General features: G+C 41.5%; 3 protein-coding genes across 3 annotated transcripts in view; 2 read left to right on the top strand and 1 right to left on the bottom strand.

Annotated features, from left to right (window-relative positions):
• Window positions 1-19,410, top strand: part of LOC140275682 (probable ATP-dependent RNA helicase ddx6) — a 436,375-nt gene that overhangs the window by 23,853 nt on the left and 393,112 nt on the right. The gene's annotated exons all lie outside the window — the stretch shown is intronic.
• On the bottom strand, window positions 1,807-2,947 carry apoa4a (apolipoprotein A-IV a). Its single transcript, XM_072370335.1, has 4 exons — window positions 2,919-2,947; window positions 2,784-2,830; window positions 2,542-2,692; window positions 1,807-2,468 (listed from the first exon to the last, which is right to left on the bottom strand). Exons 2-4 carry the CDS (start codon window positions 2,815-2,817, stop codon window positions 1,889-1,891), a joined length of 765 nt encoding a protein of 254 aa, XP_072226436.1. The 5' UTR covers window positions 2,818-2,830; window positions 2,919-2,947; the 3' UTR covers window positions 1,807-1,888.
• On the top strand, window positions 11,931-17,593 carry apoea (apolipoprotein Ea). Its single transcript, XM_072370873.1, has 5 exons — window positions 11,931-11,992; window positions 12,175-12,226; window positions 14,151-14,301; window positions 16,300-16,587; window positions 17,268-17,593. The coding sequence occupies exons 2-5, from the start codon at window positions 12,184-12,186 to the stop codon at window positions 17,572-17,574; spliced, it is 789 nt and encodes a 262-aa protein (XP_072226974.1). The 5' UTR covers window positions 11,931-11,992; window positions 12,175-12,183; the 3' UTR covers window positions 17,575-17,593.

The raw sequence follows: 19,410 nt of genomic DNA, 5'->3' as shown, positions 1-19,410 counted from the left end.
GTCTCTTTTCTTTTTCGGTGACGTTGTCTATTTACAAAGCAGAAACGCGGGCAAAAATGTTGAGACCAAATGAAATATTAATGTGAGGATTTGCTTTCATGATTTTGTGGTTTCAAATCTGTCTGCAACCGCCAATCTGATATTTTACCATCAATCCAGCGTTTTACAGCAACTCTGTAAAACGCTTTCCAGTTGATTGGCTGACCTTCAGCCAATCAATTGGCAGTATATCTAACCTTGTTGCCATGCAGGTTACACTGCGACGAGTCGGAAAAATAGTTTTCTACAAATGCTTAATACTACAAATACGTTTGTGAAAAATAGAATATTTAATGCATTATGTAGAAAAAAAGGTGTTATATTAGAATATTATCAAAAATTAATTTCCAATAAGAAAAGTTACTATTTCGAGTGCGACTTAGTAACAGGAAATCCTTTAGCTGGTACTGTAAGTAGCCTTTTAGCTGGTACTGTAAGTAGCCTTTTAGCTGGTACTGTAAGTAGCCTTTAGCTGGTACTGTAAGTAGCCTTTAGCTGGTACTGTAGATAGCCTTTAGCTGGTACTATAAGTAGCATTTTAGCTGGTACTGTAAGTAGCCTTTTAGCTGGTATTGTAAGTAGCCTTTTAGCTGGTACTGTAGGTAGCCTTTAGCTGGTACTGTAAGTAGCCTTTTAGCTGGTACTGTAAGTAGCCTTTTAGCTGGTACTGTAGGTAGCCTTTAGCTGGTACAGTAAGTAGCCTTTTAGCTGGTACTGCAAGTAGCCTTTAGCTGGTACTGTAAGTAGCCTTTTAGCTGGTATTGTAAGTAGCCTTTTAGCTGGTACTGTAGGTAGCCTTTAGCTGGTACTGTAAGTAGCCTTTAGCTGGTACTGTAAGTAGCCTTTAGCTGGTACTGTAGGTAGCCTTTAGCTGGTACTGTAAGTAGCCTTTTAGCTGGTACTGCAAGTAGCCTTTAGCTGGTACTGTAAGTAGCATTTTAGCTGGTACTGTAAGTAGCATTTTAGCTGGTACTGTAAGTAGCCTTTTAGCTGGTACTGTAAGTAGCCTTTTAGCTGGTACTGTAAGTAGCCTTTTAGCTGGTACTGTAAGTAGCCTTTAGCTGGTACTGTAGGTAGCCTTTAGCTGGTACTGTAAGTAGCCTTTAGCTGGTACTGTAAATAGCCTTTTAGCTGGTACTGTAAGTAGCCTTTTAGCTGGTACTGTAAGTAGCCTTTAGCTGGTACTGTAAGTAGCCTTTTAGCTGGTACTGTAAATAGCCTTTTAGCTGGTACTGTAAGTAGCCTTTTAGCTGGTACTGTAGGTAGCCTTTAGCTGGTACTGTAAGTAGCCTTTAGCTGGTACTGTAAGTAGCCTTTAGCTGGTACTGTAAGTAGCCTTTAGCTGGTACTGTAAGTAGCCTTTAGCTGGTACTGTAAAAGCAGTCAGGAAAGGTGAAAGGTCTATGTGTGTTTAATTAAACCAAATTGTTTAGTTTAATTGTCTCTTTCTTGCAAGAAATAAATGTTTTGTGTTAATCGTATCCAGCGACTCTGAGCCTAATTTTGAGTGAAACACTGTGTTTCATCTCAGATTTAGTCTTCAGTCTAAAACGTTGTTGTTCACCTGAGATTGAACACCTGCTGTGGACCAAACGCTCATTTATGTCCTGGTGTCAGCTGAATTTCTGCACAAACGGAGCGTGAAAGCCACCTTTTTACTCCCAGTGTGAGCACGGATCCTCTGAAGATGCAGCCTGGGTCATTTCTCTGTAAAAGCTGCGTTTGACTTTTATTTTATTTGTGTCAGAGAAGGCAGAGAACTGTAAGGCTTCAGGTTTTTATTTGGTTAAATACAAGGTGGGTCAAGTTAGAATAAATACTGCATTTGCTGAGTCAAAGACGAGTCTGTTCACTGGGTGTTCTTGGTGAAGGCCTCCCACAGAGCAGCCAGCTGAGCCTGCAGGTCCTGGGCGCTGGAGTCCAGCTTGGCCCTCAGCTCCTCTCCATACGGAGCCAGACTCTGCTGGATCTCCTGGGTTTTCTGGGTCAGCTGGGTCTCAAAGCTCTGTGCCAGGGGCGTCACGCTCTTCTGGAACTGGTCCACGCTCTGCTCCATCTTCTCCTTAATCTCCTCGGTGTAGGGGACCATCTGGGTCTGCAGCTGGCTCATGCCCTTCTCCAGCTGGACCTTCAGCTCCTGGCTCTTCTGCTGCAGGACGGCCTTCAGGGCCTCGGCGTCCATGGCCTCCACGTAGGGCGCCGCCTCCTTCTTCAGCTCCTCCACCTGGCTCTGGAGCTGAGCCAGCAGCTGCTCGGCCTTAGGCTGCACGTCGGCACTCACGGCGCTCAGCTCCTTCTCCAGGCGGGCCTTCAGCTGCTCGGCCTCCTGGGAGAAGCGAGTCATGAAGTCCTGGGACAGAGGAGCCACCTGAGTGCGCAGGGCCACCATGTACTGGTTCACCGTGCCGGCGCTCTGGGAGATCTTGGCACTAAGAGAAGCAGTCGGTTATTACTCTGAAACACGGTTAAGTCATCGTGCCTCCACATCAGCGCCGCTCTTACTTCACTTCCTGTCCCAGCTCGGACTGTCGGATCTGCTTCAGGGATTCCTCGGCGGTGAGCGTCGCCTTGGAGACGTAGTCCCAGAAGGCGTCTTTCACCACATCCAGGCTGGTCTTGGGCGGCTCCTGCCACAGGATGTTGGCGTTGCACGCTGTGGATGAAACGGCAGGATTAACTTCAGCTGCTGGAGCTTAAACGCACTGAAACGTTCAAGTAAAAGAGGAAATCTGCTCTCTGCTCACCGGAGAAAAGGGCGAGAAGCACGAGCACCTTCATGGTTGGACTGAAGCTGTTGGAAGAGGAAAATAAATGTGAATCAGAGGCTTCATCAGAGGCTTCCTTTAGGATAAAAGCAGGTTATGATGCAGAAGTTTTACCTTTCAGAGGCAGCTGGTGTCTTCTTCACCGTCTGAGGAGTTTGTGCCGCTCAGACGACTGTTAGCAGCTTTTATAGCCATGTTGGAGGGTAAAGTCCTTCCTCTGGTGCCCTGCTGGAAACTTCCCCGTCACCACTGTCACTCCACATCACAGCGTTGTACAACCAGCTGCTGAATGACATCACAGATGGTTTCTCCCTCCAGGCGACACCTGGAGCTGTCGGGGGGGGGGGCAACCTGAACTTTGACCTCCTGTGTTGCACATACAGGAAGAACACAGGTCGGGTGTGTTCATGTGGCAGCTTCTCTGATTGTTTCATCTCGCTTTTCAAACCCATGTCTGAGAAATCTGCAGTTTGATATCAGGACATAATAAAAATCCTCAAAGTGAATCCAACAACACACCGAGTCATTATTTAGGGAAGAAAAACTGAGACAAAACTCAGCAGCAGTGAGTGTAAAACTAAGTGAACCCCTGATCCAGCAGCTTCAGCAGCAGTGAATAAAACTAAGTGAACCCTGATCCAGCAGCTTCAGCAGCAGTGAATAAAACTAAGTGAACCCTGATCCAGCAGCTTCAGCAGCAGTGAATAAAACTAAGTGAACCCTGATCCAGCAGCTTCAGCAGCAGTGAATAAAACTAAGTGAACCCTGATCCAGCAGCTTCAGCAGCAGTGAATAAAACTAAGTGAACCCTGATCCAGCAGCTTCAGCAGCAGTGAGTGTAAAACTAAGTGAACCCCTGATCCAGCAGCTTCAACAGCAGTGAGTGTAAAACTAAGTGAACCCCTGATCCAGCTGCTGTGTTTGGGATCTTTGTCCTGTTGATGAGCCAGTTTCAGCCCAGCTTTAGCTGTGGGACAGATGGCCTCACATCTGACTCTAGAATACTTTGGTATCCAGAGGAGTTCATGGTGGACTCAATGACTGCAAGGTGCCCAGGTCCTGTGGCTGCAGAACCAGCCCAGATCATCAGCCCTCCACCACCGTGCTTGACAGCTGGTATGAGGTGTTTGTGCTGATATGCTGTGTTTGGTTTCCTCCAAACGTGCTGCTGTGCATTAGGACCAAACATCTCCACTTTGCTCTGGTCTGTCCAAAGGACATTGTTCCAGAAGTCTTGAGCTTTGTTCAGATGCAGCTTTGCAAACCTAAGCTGTGCTGCCATGTTCTTTTTAGAGAGAAGAGGCTTTCTCCTGCAGCCCTTCCAAACAAGCCATCCTTGTTCAGTCTTTTTCTAACTGTGCTGTCATGACCTTTAACCTTTAGCATGCTAACTGAGGCCTGTAGAGTCTGAGATGTAGCTCTGGGCTTCTTCACCTTGGGGTGACCTTTAACCTTTAACATGCTAACTGAGGCCTGTAGAGTCTGAGATGTAGCTCTTGGCTTCTTCACCTTGGGGTGACCTTTAACCTTTAACATGCTAACTGAGGCCTGTAGAGTCTGAGATGTAGCTCTGGGCTTCTTCACCTTGGGGTGAACTTGCTGGGACGTCCACTCCTGGGAAGATTGACAGCTGTCCTGAATGTTTTCCACTTGTGAATAATCTTTCTCTCTGTAGAATGATGGACTCCAGATAGTCTGGAAATGGCCTTATAACCCTTCCCAGACTGATGGGCAGCAGCAGCTGCTTCTCTGAGATCATTGCTGGTGTCTTTCCTCCTTGGCATCGTGTTAAACTGACAGAACTCCTGCTTTTATAGAGCTGCTCACACTGACTGAGGATCAGTTAATCAGAGCATTGATCAGCAGCTCCTGGCTGCTTCTTATCCTCTTAGTTCCTGTGGAAGCAGGAAGGGTTCACTTAGTTTAACTTTAACTCAGTTACAGTGAATAAACAAGCTCAGTCTGCAGTGAATTTAGATAATTTCAGGACATTGACTGTTTTCTCTGTTAATTTAAAAGATAAAAACACGTCACATCATCTTATCTCTGAGTTTTTTTTTGTCTCAGCTCATCAATGTGACCCAGTTTGATTTAAAATGGTTTTAAATATTTAATTCGATTCAATCTAATTAAGTTTGATTTAATTTGAATAAGCCTCAAGTAATTACTTTAGGTTTTATTTAGTTTTGAGTGGATCCAAACCAGGGAACTGAGACTCAGCTGAAAAGCCAATCTGTGGTGAATTTATCCGACAATACTCTGAGTTTACAAAAGATAAATATGTTCCTCTGTGTGTAAGTGATGCTTTTGTACCTTTTAAAATGAATCCAACGATCATTTCTGCACCCTTCAAGTTACTTTTCTGAGAAAAGTCCATTAAAAAGTCCACCTTTAACACACCTGATTCACTCTGACTCCAGACTTCTGGACCGGTTCTGTCCTTTAAACGGATTCAGCCTCTGTGTTGCTCCTCTCTGCATCCCTAAATCCCATCTTTTACACAACCCAAACCCTTTAAAAGTGGATGTTTCATACAATAAGACCAGCTTTTTGCTCGTCTGAGAGGCTTCTTCAAGGTTTGTGTCGACGTCACGTGAAAACACGAGACGTTTATCAGCAGAAGAAGACTTTAGCTCCTCGTCTTATCAGTCTGGCTGCTGAGAACACGACGTCTTCTCCAGCAAAGATAATTAACACGTCAGATCAAAGTCCAGCTCACGTCACTGCCCTGTTAGAGTTAGTTAAGATCATTTGAGGACATTATTCACTGCGTTTGAATGATAAAAACAAAGCAGCGTTTGTGTCACATCGTCTTATCTCTGAGGTTTCTTCGCCCCGACCGTCAAAGTGACCCAGTTGGATTTAAAAGGGTTTTCAGACTATATTTGAATGAAGTTTGTGAGGAAAATGGGTTCAAACGGAGCAACCATCTCGGTTCCAGCAGAACAGATTATTTCACGCTCTGTTCCTCATGTGTTTGACCGTAAATTCTTCTGCAGAGCAGCACAGCTGTTATTGGGTTTAACAGTTAAACCAAAAGCTAAAACTAAAACATAGAAATAAAACCATCAGACTTGTGCATCAAAGGTCTTTTCTTCAGTTTCAGCCAAAAACTGTGACGATTACATGAGAGATGATTAAAGTCCTCTGCTTTCAGAGGAAATAAGAAGAACTTAAATGTTCTCATGTGTTTGAAAAGCTCAGATAAACTGATTCTGGGGGAATTTGACTATTTTTGCCCAAATCAGAGACCAACAATGACCTCCGGAGGGACTTTTTTTTATCATTAGTTTAGACTCTATTTGTACAAGTTGGGCCGCTCCAAGTCTCACAAACTAATATTTTTGTTTCCAGTTAAACACAGAAAGCAAAACCTGCACATCTGGAAAGGAAGCCAAAGTCCTTCCTGGACCGAACACCTTCCATAAAACAATCTTTTCCCACTTTGTGATGTTTGGGGCTAAATCTTCTCCGCACAGTAAAGCTTGTGAATGGAACTCTGTATTGTGGTGCTGGACAAAGGTTTCCACAGTAATCCCTTGTCCAGGTGCTTCTATCAGCTGCTGATGAAGGACGGTTCTTGATGCAGCGTCTGAGGGGTCAGAGGTCACGGGGTCCAGCTTAGGCTTGCTCCCTCGTCCTTTACACTGAAACTCCTCCAGGTTCCTTGAATGCTTTAATGATATTCTGCTCTGTAGAGGCAGAAATATGCAGATCCCTTCCAGTCTTTCTCTGAGGAACATTGTTTTAAACACAAACTGGAGCTCCTCTGAACATCTTCATGCTTTAGGGCCAGATCACCTGTTTGAAATAATATAAATGTTCATATTTACTTCACTTCTTGCCCTAAATTACTGCCGTCCCAGCATTTTTTTTAAATGTGCTGCAGGTCATAAATGTGAACATGTATTTATTTCTTTGTGTATTTAACAGTGATTCATGTAGAAAATAGAAAAGAGATGTGATGCACGCAGGTTTCTGCTCGTGGCTCGTTTCCATCCATGAACTAAACTAAACATAAAACCTGAATAAAGGTAAAATATTACAGTAAAGAATAAACAGTATGAACAGCAACAAATAATGATGGATAAGAGGGTGATTTGTAAATCAGAAGAAAAGCTAATGATCACATACTTGCTTCTGTAGTAGTTTTTCTTTCAGATGGTAAATGGTTGTGTTGCTCTGACTGGTTCTGGTTCTGGTTCTGGTTCTGGTGCCACTGTCAGATTATTCAAACACTTCAGAACAAGTTTGATAAAAGAGAAATGCACAAACCTGTCAAAGTTAAGTGTATAATATGATATTTCTTAGGAATGAGGCTTGATCAGGTACCTTTAAGGCCTGTTTGTTCTGACGGATGTTATTTCTGAAGCAGCCTGTCAGACTGAAGTATATCAACAAATGAAATCAAACTGATGAGTCAGAGCATGAAATATCTTGGGTTCCTGCTGCATTATGACATTATTTTGTTTAGCCTGTTTTTAAATGTCCTGTTTTTCTGATTTGGGGCGTACAGGGCGCCTCAGAGAGCTGAGGTCATGACATAAACCAGCACTTGTAAGTAAAACAAGACTGTTGAATCTCAAACTTCAGGGTCACTCTGATTCCTGATTATTAATCTGCAGAAACACGTGGACAACAATCTCATCCTTTAAAGAATGTCACCAGAAAGATGAGCGTGACGTTCCCTCCTCACTGGGCTGGACTTCACTGCTCCTCCACACAACTCAGCTGCTTATAAATACTGACGGAGCAGAGCTCAAAGACACGGTATCCAACAGCCGACTGACCCATCAGCAGCAGGTCTGTATTGTCTCCTCTTAGCCCAGGAAACTCCAGAAAGCTGATACCGTGCTACTCTTCAGCATGAAGATCCTCGTGGTTGTCATCGCAGTTTTAACTGGTCAGAAACTTTGTTGCTCTCCTAAAATTCTTTGACTTTATGGACAACAAAATGCTTTAACCTCTGTTTTTTCTCCGCAGCTCATTACGCCAGCACTTTCGTTTTGACTAAACATCACGGCCACCAGCAGCCTCATGATGGTCATCACCAGCCCCAGTGTCCTCCCCAGTGTCCTCCCCAGGATCCTCCCCATTATCCTCCCCATTATCCTCCCCAGTATCATCATCATCAGCACCAGCACCAGCACCAGCACCATGAAGATCACGATGACTACCACCATCATCCGTATTCAAAACTCAAGCTGGTCCATCACGCTTTCTGGGACTACGTCGCCAAGGAAACCGACTCAGACGATTGCCATGACAACATCAAACGGTGTCATCTGAAAGAGAAATTTAAGTAAGAGAAAACTTCCGTAATCTGCAGGTCATTTCTCCCTTTTCTGGGCCTCTCCCTGAAACTAAAGTGCAGGATTTCACGTCGTATTGAGAGTTCTGTTTGTGTCTTTTTTTGCAGTTCCATCATTGAAAAAAGCACCGAAGCCATCAACAAGTTCCTCCACTTTCTGCACACGAAGGTGGCTTCTGTGACGATGGTGTTCCTGCAAAAGCTGCACCATGAGGTTGATCACCTGAAGGCCCATCTGGACGACTACATGAACTCCCTGAAACACCACCTGCACTTCCACAACAAGCATCTGGAACACGAGCTCCACTGCAAAGTGGATGAGATGAAGACGGCTGCCGACCACCACGTCTCCCACCTGGACATCAACGGCCTGAAGACGGCCCTGATGGAGAAGATCAGCGAGATAAAGGACTCCCTTGCAATGAAAGGAAGCCACATGCACTACCTGCACCCAGTGCCCTACGTGCACGACATGACGAAGGAGCTGGAGAACGGTCTGGACAGCTGTCAGAACCACTTGAACTTCCTGACCAATGATTTCGGGCACAAACTTAACTACTATTCCCACAAGCTCTTCTCTGCCCATAAGGTTCACAAGCCGATACTAAAGCACAAGCCGAGCTTCAGCTGCAAGGAGCTGAACACCAAGATAGAAGATCTGTGGGAGTCCTTCTGTAACCTCTACAGCAAGTGATCACAGTCAGAAACAGGCAGCCTCCACTGCTCCATGGTAGCCTGAGATGAGAAACAGCCACACTTTTATTATGCCGAGGAGATGTGAATAAATACCTATTTATCTGCACTTGAACCAAGTTAAAACTGCTTTTTCCTTGTTATTTATCCACTTCTAATCAGTTACACTTTGTAGTATGAGAAGGAACCACAATATCTTTAGTTTTAATCCATTTTGTACCTCCTTGCTGTTTGAAACAGAAACTCAAGTCTTCATTCTCATAGACGCTGTGATGACTGTGGCTTTGGTGTCTCTTTCAAATGAGAAGAAGAACGGATTTTAGGCAGATTTGGCTTCAAATGTGACCTTACATCTATATACTTCCATCACAATTCTGCTAACTATATCAACTCTGAATGTGAAACCTGAAGCAATGACGTAATAACAACATTTTCAGTTTTATTTTCAGATCAAATTGAATGTTAAAGCTCTTCTGAACTCATTTTAAACCCAAAACTAATTCTAAAACAAACACAAGTTCTGCTGATCACAAACTAGACTCAATAAAAAATTAATACTAAGAATGTATTTTGTTATAATTTGTTCAAAAAGTCTTGAAATCCTCCATATTTTCCATGTTTTTCAACAAAACTTTCTTGATTGCCACAGTGAACAGTTTCATTCTGTCACTCATACATCATCACATTAAAGGGGACATATTGTGACCTTTAAATCAGTTTGACACAATCTTACGCTGTCATGCTGCTGTGGAGAGTTCAGGTGTGTTTACCTGCGTTACCTCATCCACACCTGGACAGCTGCTGAGTGATTTAATGCAGAAACACAGACAGAATGAAGCTGTTCCTCCAGTCAGAAACACTCCAGCTCTATAGATACAGATAGTTACTGATCCCAGAGGGAAACAGTTTAGCAGTTAGTTATAAGTTAGCAGTTAGCTGTAAGTTAGCAGTTAGTTATAAGTTAGCAGTTCGCTGTAAGTTAGCAGTTCGCTGTAAGTTAGCAGTTAGCTGTAAGTTAACAGTTAGTTATAAGTTAGCAGTTGCTCTAAGTTAGCTGTAAATTAGCAGTTAGCTGTAAGTTAGCAGTTCGCTGTAAGTTAGCATGTAGCTGTAAGTTAGCAGTTAGCTGTGAGTTAGCAGTTAGCTTTAAGTTAGCAGCAGATGCTAGCAAACAATGCTTTCTCATCCACAGTAATGGACCAAGCCGGAGATGTGCACAGCGTAACTCGTAGTAATGCATGTGTTCCGTTAATTACTGCGTTTAAACATTTTGGATATATTAACCTCATTAAACAATTGTACCTGGAGACCTCCATCTTTATCAGAAACACTAAGAATGGGATTTAATATAGATTTTATATTAACTTGAATCAAGAGAACATTGTTTTTTAAATAAAGGTGTTTGGGTTTTTAGATTTTTGCACTTTGGGGTTGTTTAGTTTCTATTCTGTGTTCTTGGTTAAGCTTAATTTAATCTCTTCATAGAGTTCTCTGTTTAGATCTGGCCATTCCTCCTGATATCCTGAGTTTCTCTGTTTGAGTCTCACCTCCAACTCAACCAGCAGCCACAGCTGGACACCACCACACATGCATTACTACGAGTTACGCTGTGCACATCTCCGGCTTGGTCCATTACTGTTGATGAGAAAGCATTGTTTGCTAGCATCTGCTGCTAACTTACAGCTAACTGCTAACTTACAGCTAACTGCTAACTTATAACTAACTGCTAACTTACAGCGAACTGCTAACTTACAGCTAACTGCTAACTTACAGCTAACTGCTGACTGACAGCTAACTGCTGACTTATAACTAACTGCTAACTTATAACTAACTGCTAACTTACAGCTAACTGCTAACTTACAGCTAACTGCTAACTTACAGCTAACTGCTGACTGACAACTAACTGCTAACTTTTTTTTTAAAGTATTTTTTGGGGGCTTTTCGATGCCCTTATTGATAGGACAGTGGAGAGAGACGAGAAACAGGGCAGAGAGTGGGAATGACATGCAGCAAATGGCCGTCCAGTTGTATATGGGACGTCTGCTCAACCCATTAAGCCACCGACCACCCTACTAACTGCTAACTTATAACTAACTGCTAACTTTTTGAACAAAATACATTCACACCTGTAGCCACAGCTGTATCCACAGCTGCAGCCACTTCCTCATTCGTTCCCCTTGGTATATAAACTCTTGGTTAAGCTCTCTCTTTGTCACATCCTCACAGTTATGATCTTCTACATAATGTTCTGTAATCTGTTCGTCGCCTGTCTGTTTTCACCTTCTGATTTGTTTGGCATTCAGTTTTAGTTTTTTAGTTTTTGGACTCTGTCGAGCTTTAGGTTTCAGATGAAACCTTCAGTCTGCTTCACTTCACTATTAGCAAATGTTTAATTACAGCCACCTTAAAAGCCTGCTAATCAAATCCAGCATGAAAGTGATGATTACAGAAACGACCCGGACACCAATCAGGTTCATAAACGCCTCTAATGTCTCTGAAGTTTAAGTTTTGTGTTGCAGAAACAGGTTTTTCTTTTCCTGTTTTTCTTGCTGAGGTTTTCTTAGGTTTTTCTGCTATTTCTCGTGTTTCCAAAGCTTCACATCTGAAGGTTACAGTTAAAGCTGCATATTTACAGACGGTGAAGTTATTCATTAATTGTCCTGATCTGTGTGAAAGAGCTGGAAGATTTCCAATCTTATAAAAGTTCCATAAATGAAGGCTGCAACTGTTAAGGTGGATTATAAATCAGATCAGCTGGACCATGATATGATACAGAAGGGACTTTTGATCTCTTCCCTGTTGTGCTGTCAGTCAGCTGTAAAAGTCTGAGTTTTCAAGACTTATCTGAGGATTAGGTCACACGTGGAGAGCAGGAAGAATCTTATTTTGTTTAAGGAACCCAAAAAAAGAAAGAAAGAAACTACCCCACAGTGGAAGGGGTGTTTTTTCTTTTTTTAGCCTTCTTACTTCCTGACCTGAGCTTTCAGTGTGCGACGTGGAGCCAAAACAACCCACAAAGCAATAAAAGATGACAACAGCGCAGTTCATGCTGAGAACTTCGGACACAGGTCACAAATCCTCCTGATATTTATTGGATCTCATCAGTGCCACCTTAACTCTATAAATACTGAGTGACAGCTTCAGTCTGTCTCACAGACGTCACAGATCTGATCAGACCTCTGAGGTAAGACACAATCCAATCAATCCAGGTGATCAAAGGAACTTGGTTTTTAAAAAATTATTCTTTTTATGTTGATAAACTCCCATTACAGGTGATTTAGATGAGTTTGGGGAAGATTTCAGCCTTTTTCAAGTCTGTTTTTACTCAAACTTAACCTAAATGAAGTGTCTCATGCAATTTTCCAGGTGATCATCATGAGGGTGTTCGTAGCAATCCTCGCGCTGGCAGTCCTGTCAGGTGAGTTCAGTTTCTGCTGAAAAATGTTCAGAAAAAGCAGGAACTACAGTTAGATGCGTCTGCTGAAGAATCTGTGAGCGAAACATGGCAAACATGAACAAACCAAAGGTTGTCTTGAAGCTTCCAACCTATCTCTGCTGAAGAAAACAGCAAAAACAGCATTTAATCTTGTAGAAACTCAGCTTTTAACGGCATCATTGATATTTGATTGTAAATCCCATGTAAAGAACCTTTGGGTTGTTCTCCAGTCTTCTCCTTTTCTGGATTTCTAGGTTGAATTCGACGTAAAAGCCGAGTTTTTTCAGCTTAGACTTTTAAAGGAGAAGGCCGCTGGTGTATTTATTACTTTAGATTAGATTATTATCATTCATTATGTTGAAATACACCTGCTGTATTTATTACTTTATATTAGATTATTATCATTCATTATGTTGAAATACACCTGCTGTATTTATTACTTTATATTAGATTATTATCATTCATTATGTTGAAATACACCTGCTGTATTTATTACTTTATATTAGATTATTATCATTTATTATGTTGAAATACACCTGGTGTATTTATTACTTTATATTAGATTATTATCATTTATTATGTTGAAATACACCTGCTGTATTTATTACTTTATATTAGATTATTATCATTTATTATGTTGGAATACACCTGCTGTATTTATTACTTTATATTAGATTATTATCATTCATTATGTTGAAATACACCTGGTGTATTTATTACTTTATATTAGATTATTATCATTCATTATGTTGGAATACACCTGGTGTATTTATTACTTTATATTAGATTATTATCATTCATTATGTTGAAATACACCTGCTGTATTTATTACTTTATATTAGATTATTATCATTCATTATGTTGGAATACACCTGCTGTATTTATTACTTTATATTAGATTATTATCATTCATTATGTTGGAATACACCTGCTGTATTTATTACTTTATATTAGATTATTATCATTCATTATGTTGAAATACACCTGCTGTATTTATTACTTTATATTAGATTATTATCATTTATTATGTTGAAATACACCTGGTGTATTTATTACTTTATATTAGATTATTATCATTCATTATGTTGAAATACACCTGCTGTATTTATTACTTTAGATTAGATTATTATCATTCATTATGTTGGAATACACCTGGTGTATTTATTACTTTATATTAGATTATTATCATTTATTATGTTGAAATACACCTGCTGTATTTATTACTTTAGATTAGATTATTATCATTCATTATGTTGAAATACACCTGCTGTATTTATTACTTTATATTAGATTATTATCATTTATTATGTTGAAATACACCTGCTGTATTTATTACTTTAGATTAGATTATTATCATTCATTATGTTGAAATACACCTGCTGTATTTATTACTTTAGATTAGATTATTATCATTCATTATGTTGAAATACACCTGCTGTATTTATTACTTTAGATTAGATTATTATCATTCATTATGTTGAAATACACCTGGTGTATTTACTGGTGCACAAGAGATGAATTTAAAACATGTAGTTTGGCGTTTTTGGGAGGTGGACAGACCTCTGGAGTCTGGGGGAGGATGAGCAGAGATGGGATGATTACATCCAAGCCTTAGCAGTCGAGCACCAACTTATCTGTCAGATCTACTGCTTTTTGAGCTCCAGGCTGCACTTTCAGGCCTGTGTATCGGCATCTTTTAGTTGCTCTGACATCCCCCCAGCCTTCAAACACACAATATATTCATCTCCAAAGGTTCGGGTCCATTTTCCAGCTAAGACTCCTGAAAATCAGCCATCCCTGTTCATGAAGAGATCCCAGATCTGACCAAAAGTCCCTCCGTCTTGTTTAATCTCCCATCAGAAACATTTAAATGTCAGCTTGCGCTGTTGTTCTTTCTCCGAACCAGGGTGCCATGCACGGAGTGTTCCTCTGGACGACTTGAAGAACACGTGGGAGGTCACTGTGGACAAGTTCCAGGACTACATCACAGACCTGAACGAGAAGGCTGATGAGGTGGTGAAGGACATCCGGAGCTCCCAGATCAGCAGAGAGCTCGAGTGAGTGTGATGATGATCATTCATCCCGATGCAACCTCCTCACCTCTGCAAACGCTGCGTTTAAAGCGGCAGAATCTGCAGCTGGAGACAAACCGGGTCAAGATCAGCGGGTTCAAGTAGAATTTACTGTCAGTTTGAAATGATCCTTATGTGATGCACAGAAGTGACAAAGAAAGTGAAGCGTAAAAAATATTTTATCCTTCTTCTTTCCCTCGATATTTATGGATCAAAACTCAGTTTCTCTTCATCTGCCTCTATAATCAAACATTTAATGGTCTGTACTTTAGAAATATTGCTTATTTTACTCTCAGCCTGCATCAGTTCCTTCTTTTACCAAAGCTGGACAGCAGGACTTTGACTTGAGCTGCAGTGATTAGGGCCTCCGACACTCTGAGCTCTGACAAACTGACCGTTAGAAAGATTCTCTCAAAATTAGGCTCCGAGTCGCTGGATTAACACAAAACATTTATTTCTTGCAAGGCAAGTTTATTTGTACGGAACAATTCAACAACAAGGTGATTCAAAGTGCTTCACAGAGACATTAAAACAGAAGAAATAAAAAGCAGGATTTAAAATTTAAACAAAAGAAAGAAATAAGAACAATAGATAAAATCAGAAAAAATTATAAATATGAAAGATAAAATCAGGAGTTAAAATATGATTCCGTTTTGAAACTCAAGCTGATTCAAAAGCAGCTGAAAGAGACAAGTCGGCACAACCTGTCAGGAAGCTGCTCAGAGCTGTCTGCTAACAACATGGTGCTATAGCTATTTATATTGTTTATGCTTGCTGACCACTCATTATTATGGGAAAGGGACGTTCAATGTTATGGGAAAAGGCAGTTCTCGCCACTTAATATTATGGGAAGAGACGTTCAATGTTATGGGAAAAGGCAGTTCTCCCCATTTAATGTTATGGGAAGAGACGTTCAATGTTATGGGAAAAGGCAGTTCTCACCACTTAATACTATGGGAAGAGACGTTCAATGTTATGGGAAAAGGCGCTTCTCACCATTTAATGTTATAGGAAGAGACGTTCAATGTTATGGGAAAAGGCGCTTCTCACCATTTAATATTATGGGAAGAGACGTTCAATGTTATGGGAAAAGGCGCTTCTCGCCAGTTAATACTATGGGAAGAGACGTTCAATGTTATGGGAAAAGGCATTTCTCGCCATTTAATGTTATGGGAAGAGACGTTCAATGTTATGGGAAAAGGCAGTTCTCGCCACTTAATATTATGGGAAGAGACGTTCAATGTTATGGGAAAAGGCAGTTCTCGCCACTTAATACTATGGGAAGAGATGTTCAATGTTATGGGAAAAGGCATTTCTCGCCATTTAATGTTATGGGAAGAGACGTTCAATGTTATGGGAAAAGGCGCTTCTCGCCACTTAATATTATGGGAAGAGACGTTCAATGTTATGGGAAAAGGCATTTCTCGCCACTTAATATTATGGGAAGAGACGTTCAATGTTATGGGAAAAGGCAGTTCTCGCCACTTAATATTATGAGAAGAGACGTTCAATGTTATGGGAAAAGGCAGTTCTCACCACTTAATACTATGGGAAGAGACGTTCAATGTTATGGGAAAAGGCAGTTCTCGCCACTTAATACTATGGGAAAGACAAGTGCATGCAGTCAAAACACTTTAGCTTTTGCAGGAAACCTCCCTCCATCACAGAACTCTTATTCTTGCAGCTTTTCTCATAGTATAGCTACAATTTTTCCAACACTGACTTTCATCCTCGGCCTCGACGACGTGCGCGAACACGCTGCCGTCAGGTCAGTTTGTGCTTATGTAAGAAGGTGAATCAGCAGGTCGCAGTGAGCTGAGACATGTGGAGAGCTGCTGCTGAACTCTGAGAGCTGCAGAAATTAAACGCTTTAGTGAAAACACAGGAGGCCTTGGATTGTTCTGCTTCAGTCTCGACTCTTTTTGGATCATGAACCGTTCTCAAAGCCACCAACTAAACTTTCTCCATCTCCCCCCCGACCAGCACCCTGATCCAGGACAGCATGTCTGAACTGTCCATGTACAAGGAGGACATGCAGACCAAGCTGGCTCCCTACACCCAGGAGGCTGCAGAGCGCCTGGGCAGAGACCTGCAGCTGCTGGTCAACAAGCTGCGCGATCACATGACCGAGGCCCGCGGGCAGGCCGAGACCTACGCCCAGGAGCTGCAGACCATGATGGAGCAGAACGCCGACGATGTCAGAAACAGGGTCTCCACCTACACCCGGAAGCTGGGCAAACGCCTGCAGAAGGACACCGAGGAGATCAAGAGGTGGGTGAGAGGCTGGAGTTCAGTTTTACTGAGCTCTACCAGGAAGATCCAGAACCATTTAAATACTATTTCACGCATCAAAACTCAGTTTCTCTTCATCTGCCTCTATAATCAAACATTTAATGGTCTGTACTTTACTATAAATACTATTTCACATTTTTATTACCGTCAACCAGTGAGAGTTAAGTTATTTAAAGCTCTCTGCAGTGTGTTTATCTAACAATAACCTGAATATATTTATACGTGTACCTATAAACGGACAATTTAAGGGGTCTTAACAGGTTATTTTGGGGTTTTTGAGTTTCAGAACTTATCAAACATTTTTCACTAAAAGCTAAAACTCACATTTTTATTATCGTCAACAAGTGAGAGTTAAGTTATTTAAAGCTCTCTGCGGTGAGTTTATCTAACGATAACCTGAATATATCTATAAACAGACAATTTAAGGGTTATTTTGGGGTTTTTGAGTTTCAGAGTTTAAGAACTTATCAAACATTTTTCACTAAAGGCTAAAACTCATCCTTAATGATGAACTTTAAGGGTTAGATAGTTGCTGGAAGCTCGGTAGCCCTGAATCGATAGTTATTGTCAGTATTGATAAGGAAAGATGCTCTTTCTTTCCAACTCACACGCTGCTAAGCTGGATTCTTCTCTAAACTGAAGCCGTTTTCCCTCCTCAGACATGTTGCCGACTACTTGGAGGAGATTCAAACCCGCACCTTGGACAACGTGGAGGACTTGAAGACACGGCTGGACCCCTACTTCTCCCAGGTTCGAGACAACGCTCAGGCCAAGATCACCACCCTGAACGACCTGCTGATGTCGCAGGCGGAGAAGCTGAAGGACAAGCTCCAGACGGCTGCCGAGGACATCAAGGATCGCTTCGAGGACACCGCCGAGAACCTGCAGTCCACCGTGGGGGAGAAGATGGAGGAGCTGCGCGACTGGTTCCAGCCGTACGTCTCCATGATCAGAGACAAACTGTAAACGCTGTCGTCAAACCACCGGTTCATCCATCTTCTGCTGACAGTAACTGGATCATGTTTGAAAGAATCCATCAATAAAAACAGTCATAAAGCAGATGTGTTCCTCAGAGTGATTCAACAGATGCTTTACAATGTAAAATATGGAAAAAATACGCCGATTCCACACGATAAGGTGGAATAAAGTCTGTCTTTACTGAGAAACAAATGTGTAACAAAACATTTTCAATAACAAATCCAAACGTTTTCTGAACATAAACAACAGTCAGCTGTTTGCGGGTCACATGATCACAGATGTTCACATTAAAGGAGTTTAGACAATGAAAAACCTGAGAAGGTTTTATCATCTGAGGTAAAAATACAGCAGTTAAATATTTATCCACAAAAATAACTTTACAGTAGAAAATAGTACTTATAAAATAAATTATTCAACAAGTTTTCTGCCTAAATGTAAACGTGTTTCATAAAGAATCCTTCTGACCGATGCTGGTGGTCCTCTGAAATATAGAAAATATTTAAGTATCTATGAAAATAAAAAATAAAAACAGCAAATGCTGAAACAATAAAGTTGAAATTTTCAAATTGAATTAAAATAAAACAATTTAATAAAACAAAAAATATATTACAGTGAAAATAACAAGGAGAAAAAAATATAAATATAAAGTTTTGACCAAAATAAAGAAAAGTGAAGATTAAAGACTTTATAAATAATAAAATAACACATTAAAGTGAATAAAAATAAATGTATAAAAGTAAAAAAAAAACAAATAAGAACCTGCATGTAAACCCAAACAGATAAAACAAACACGACTGTCCTGGTTCAGGATATCAGAGTTTAACAGATTCACGCTGTAATCAGTGATGGTTTATTTCTAATTTCACAGATAAACTTCAAGCTTATTCAGTCTTTCACAGGTTGAGATAAACTACCTACTTCAAAAGCTAATCAATCCTCAAAGTGTCCTCACAGAGTCCTCACAGAGTCCTCAAAGAGTCCTCACAGAGTCCTCAAAGTGTCCTCAAAGTATCCTCACAGAGTCCTCACAGCGTCCTCAAAGTGTCCTCAAAGTGTCCTCACAGCGTCCTCACAGAGTCCTCAAAGTGTCCTCAAAGTATCCTCACAGAGTCCTCACAGCGTCCTCAAAGTGTCCTCAAAGTGTCCTCACAGCGTCCTCACAGAGTCCTCACAGCGTCCTCACAGAGTCCTCACAGAGTCCTCAAAGTGTCCTCAAAGCGTCCTCACAGAGTCCTCAAAGTGTCCTCACAGAGTCCTCACAGCGTCCTCACAGAGTCCTCACAGAGTCCTCACAGAGTCCTCAAAGAGTCCTCACAGAGTCCTCAAAGTGTCCTCAAAGCGTCCTCACAGAGTCCTCAAAGTGTCCTCAAAGTATCCTCACAGAGTCCTCACAGCGTCCTCACAGAGTCCTCACAGAGTCCTCAAAGAGTCCTCACAGAGTCCTCAAAGTGTCCTCAAAGAGTCCTCACAGAGTCCTCAAAGTGTCCTCAAAGCGTCCTCACAGAGTCCACACAGAGTCCTCAAAGTATCCTCACAGAGTCCACACAGAGTCCTCAAAGTATCCTCACAGAGTCCTCAAAGTATCCTCACAGCGTCCTCACAGAGTCCTCACAGAGTCCTCACAGAGTCCTCAAAGAGTCCTCACAGAGTCCTCAAAGTGTCCTCAAAGAGTCCTCACAGAGTCCTCAAAGTGTCCTCAAAGCGTCCTCACAGAGTCCACACAGAGTCCTCAAAGTATCCTCACAGAGTCCTCAAAGTGTCCTCAAAGTGTCCTCACAGAGTCCTCAAAGTGTCCTCAAAGTGTCCTCACAGAGTCCTCAAGTG

Source organism: Leuresthes tenuis, unplaced genomic scaffold (genome assembly GCF_036924035.1).
Source record: "Leuresthes tenuis unplaced genomic scaffold, fLeuTen1.0.hap1 SCAF_18, whole genome shotgun sequence".
Classification (NCBI taxonomy): domain Eukaryota; kingdom Metazoa; phylum Chordata; class Actinopteri; order Atheriniformes; family Atherinopsidae; genus Leuresthes; species Leuresthes tenuis.
The sequence above is the reverse complement of the archived record's forward strand: the minus strand, read 5'-3'. Positions and strand labels throughout refer to the sequence as shown.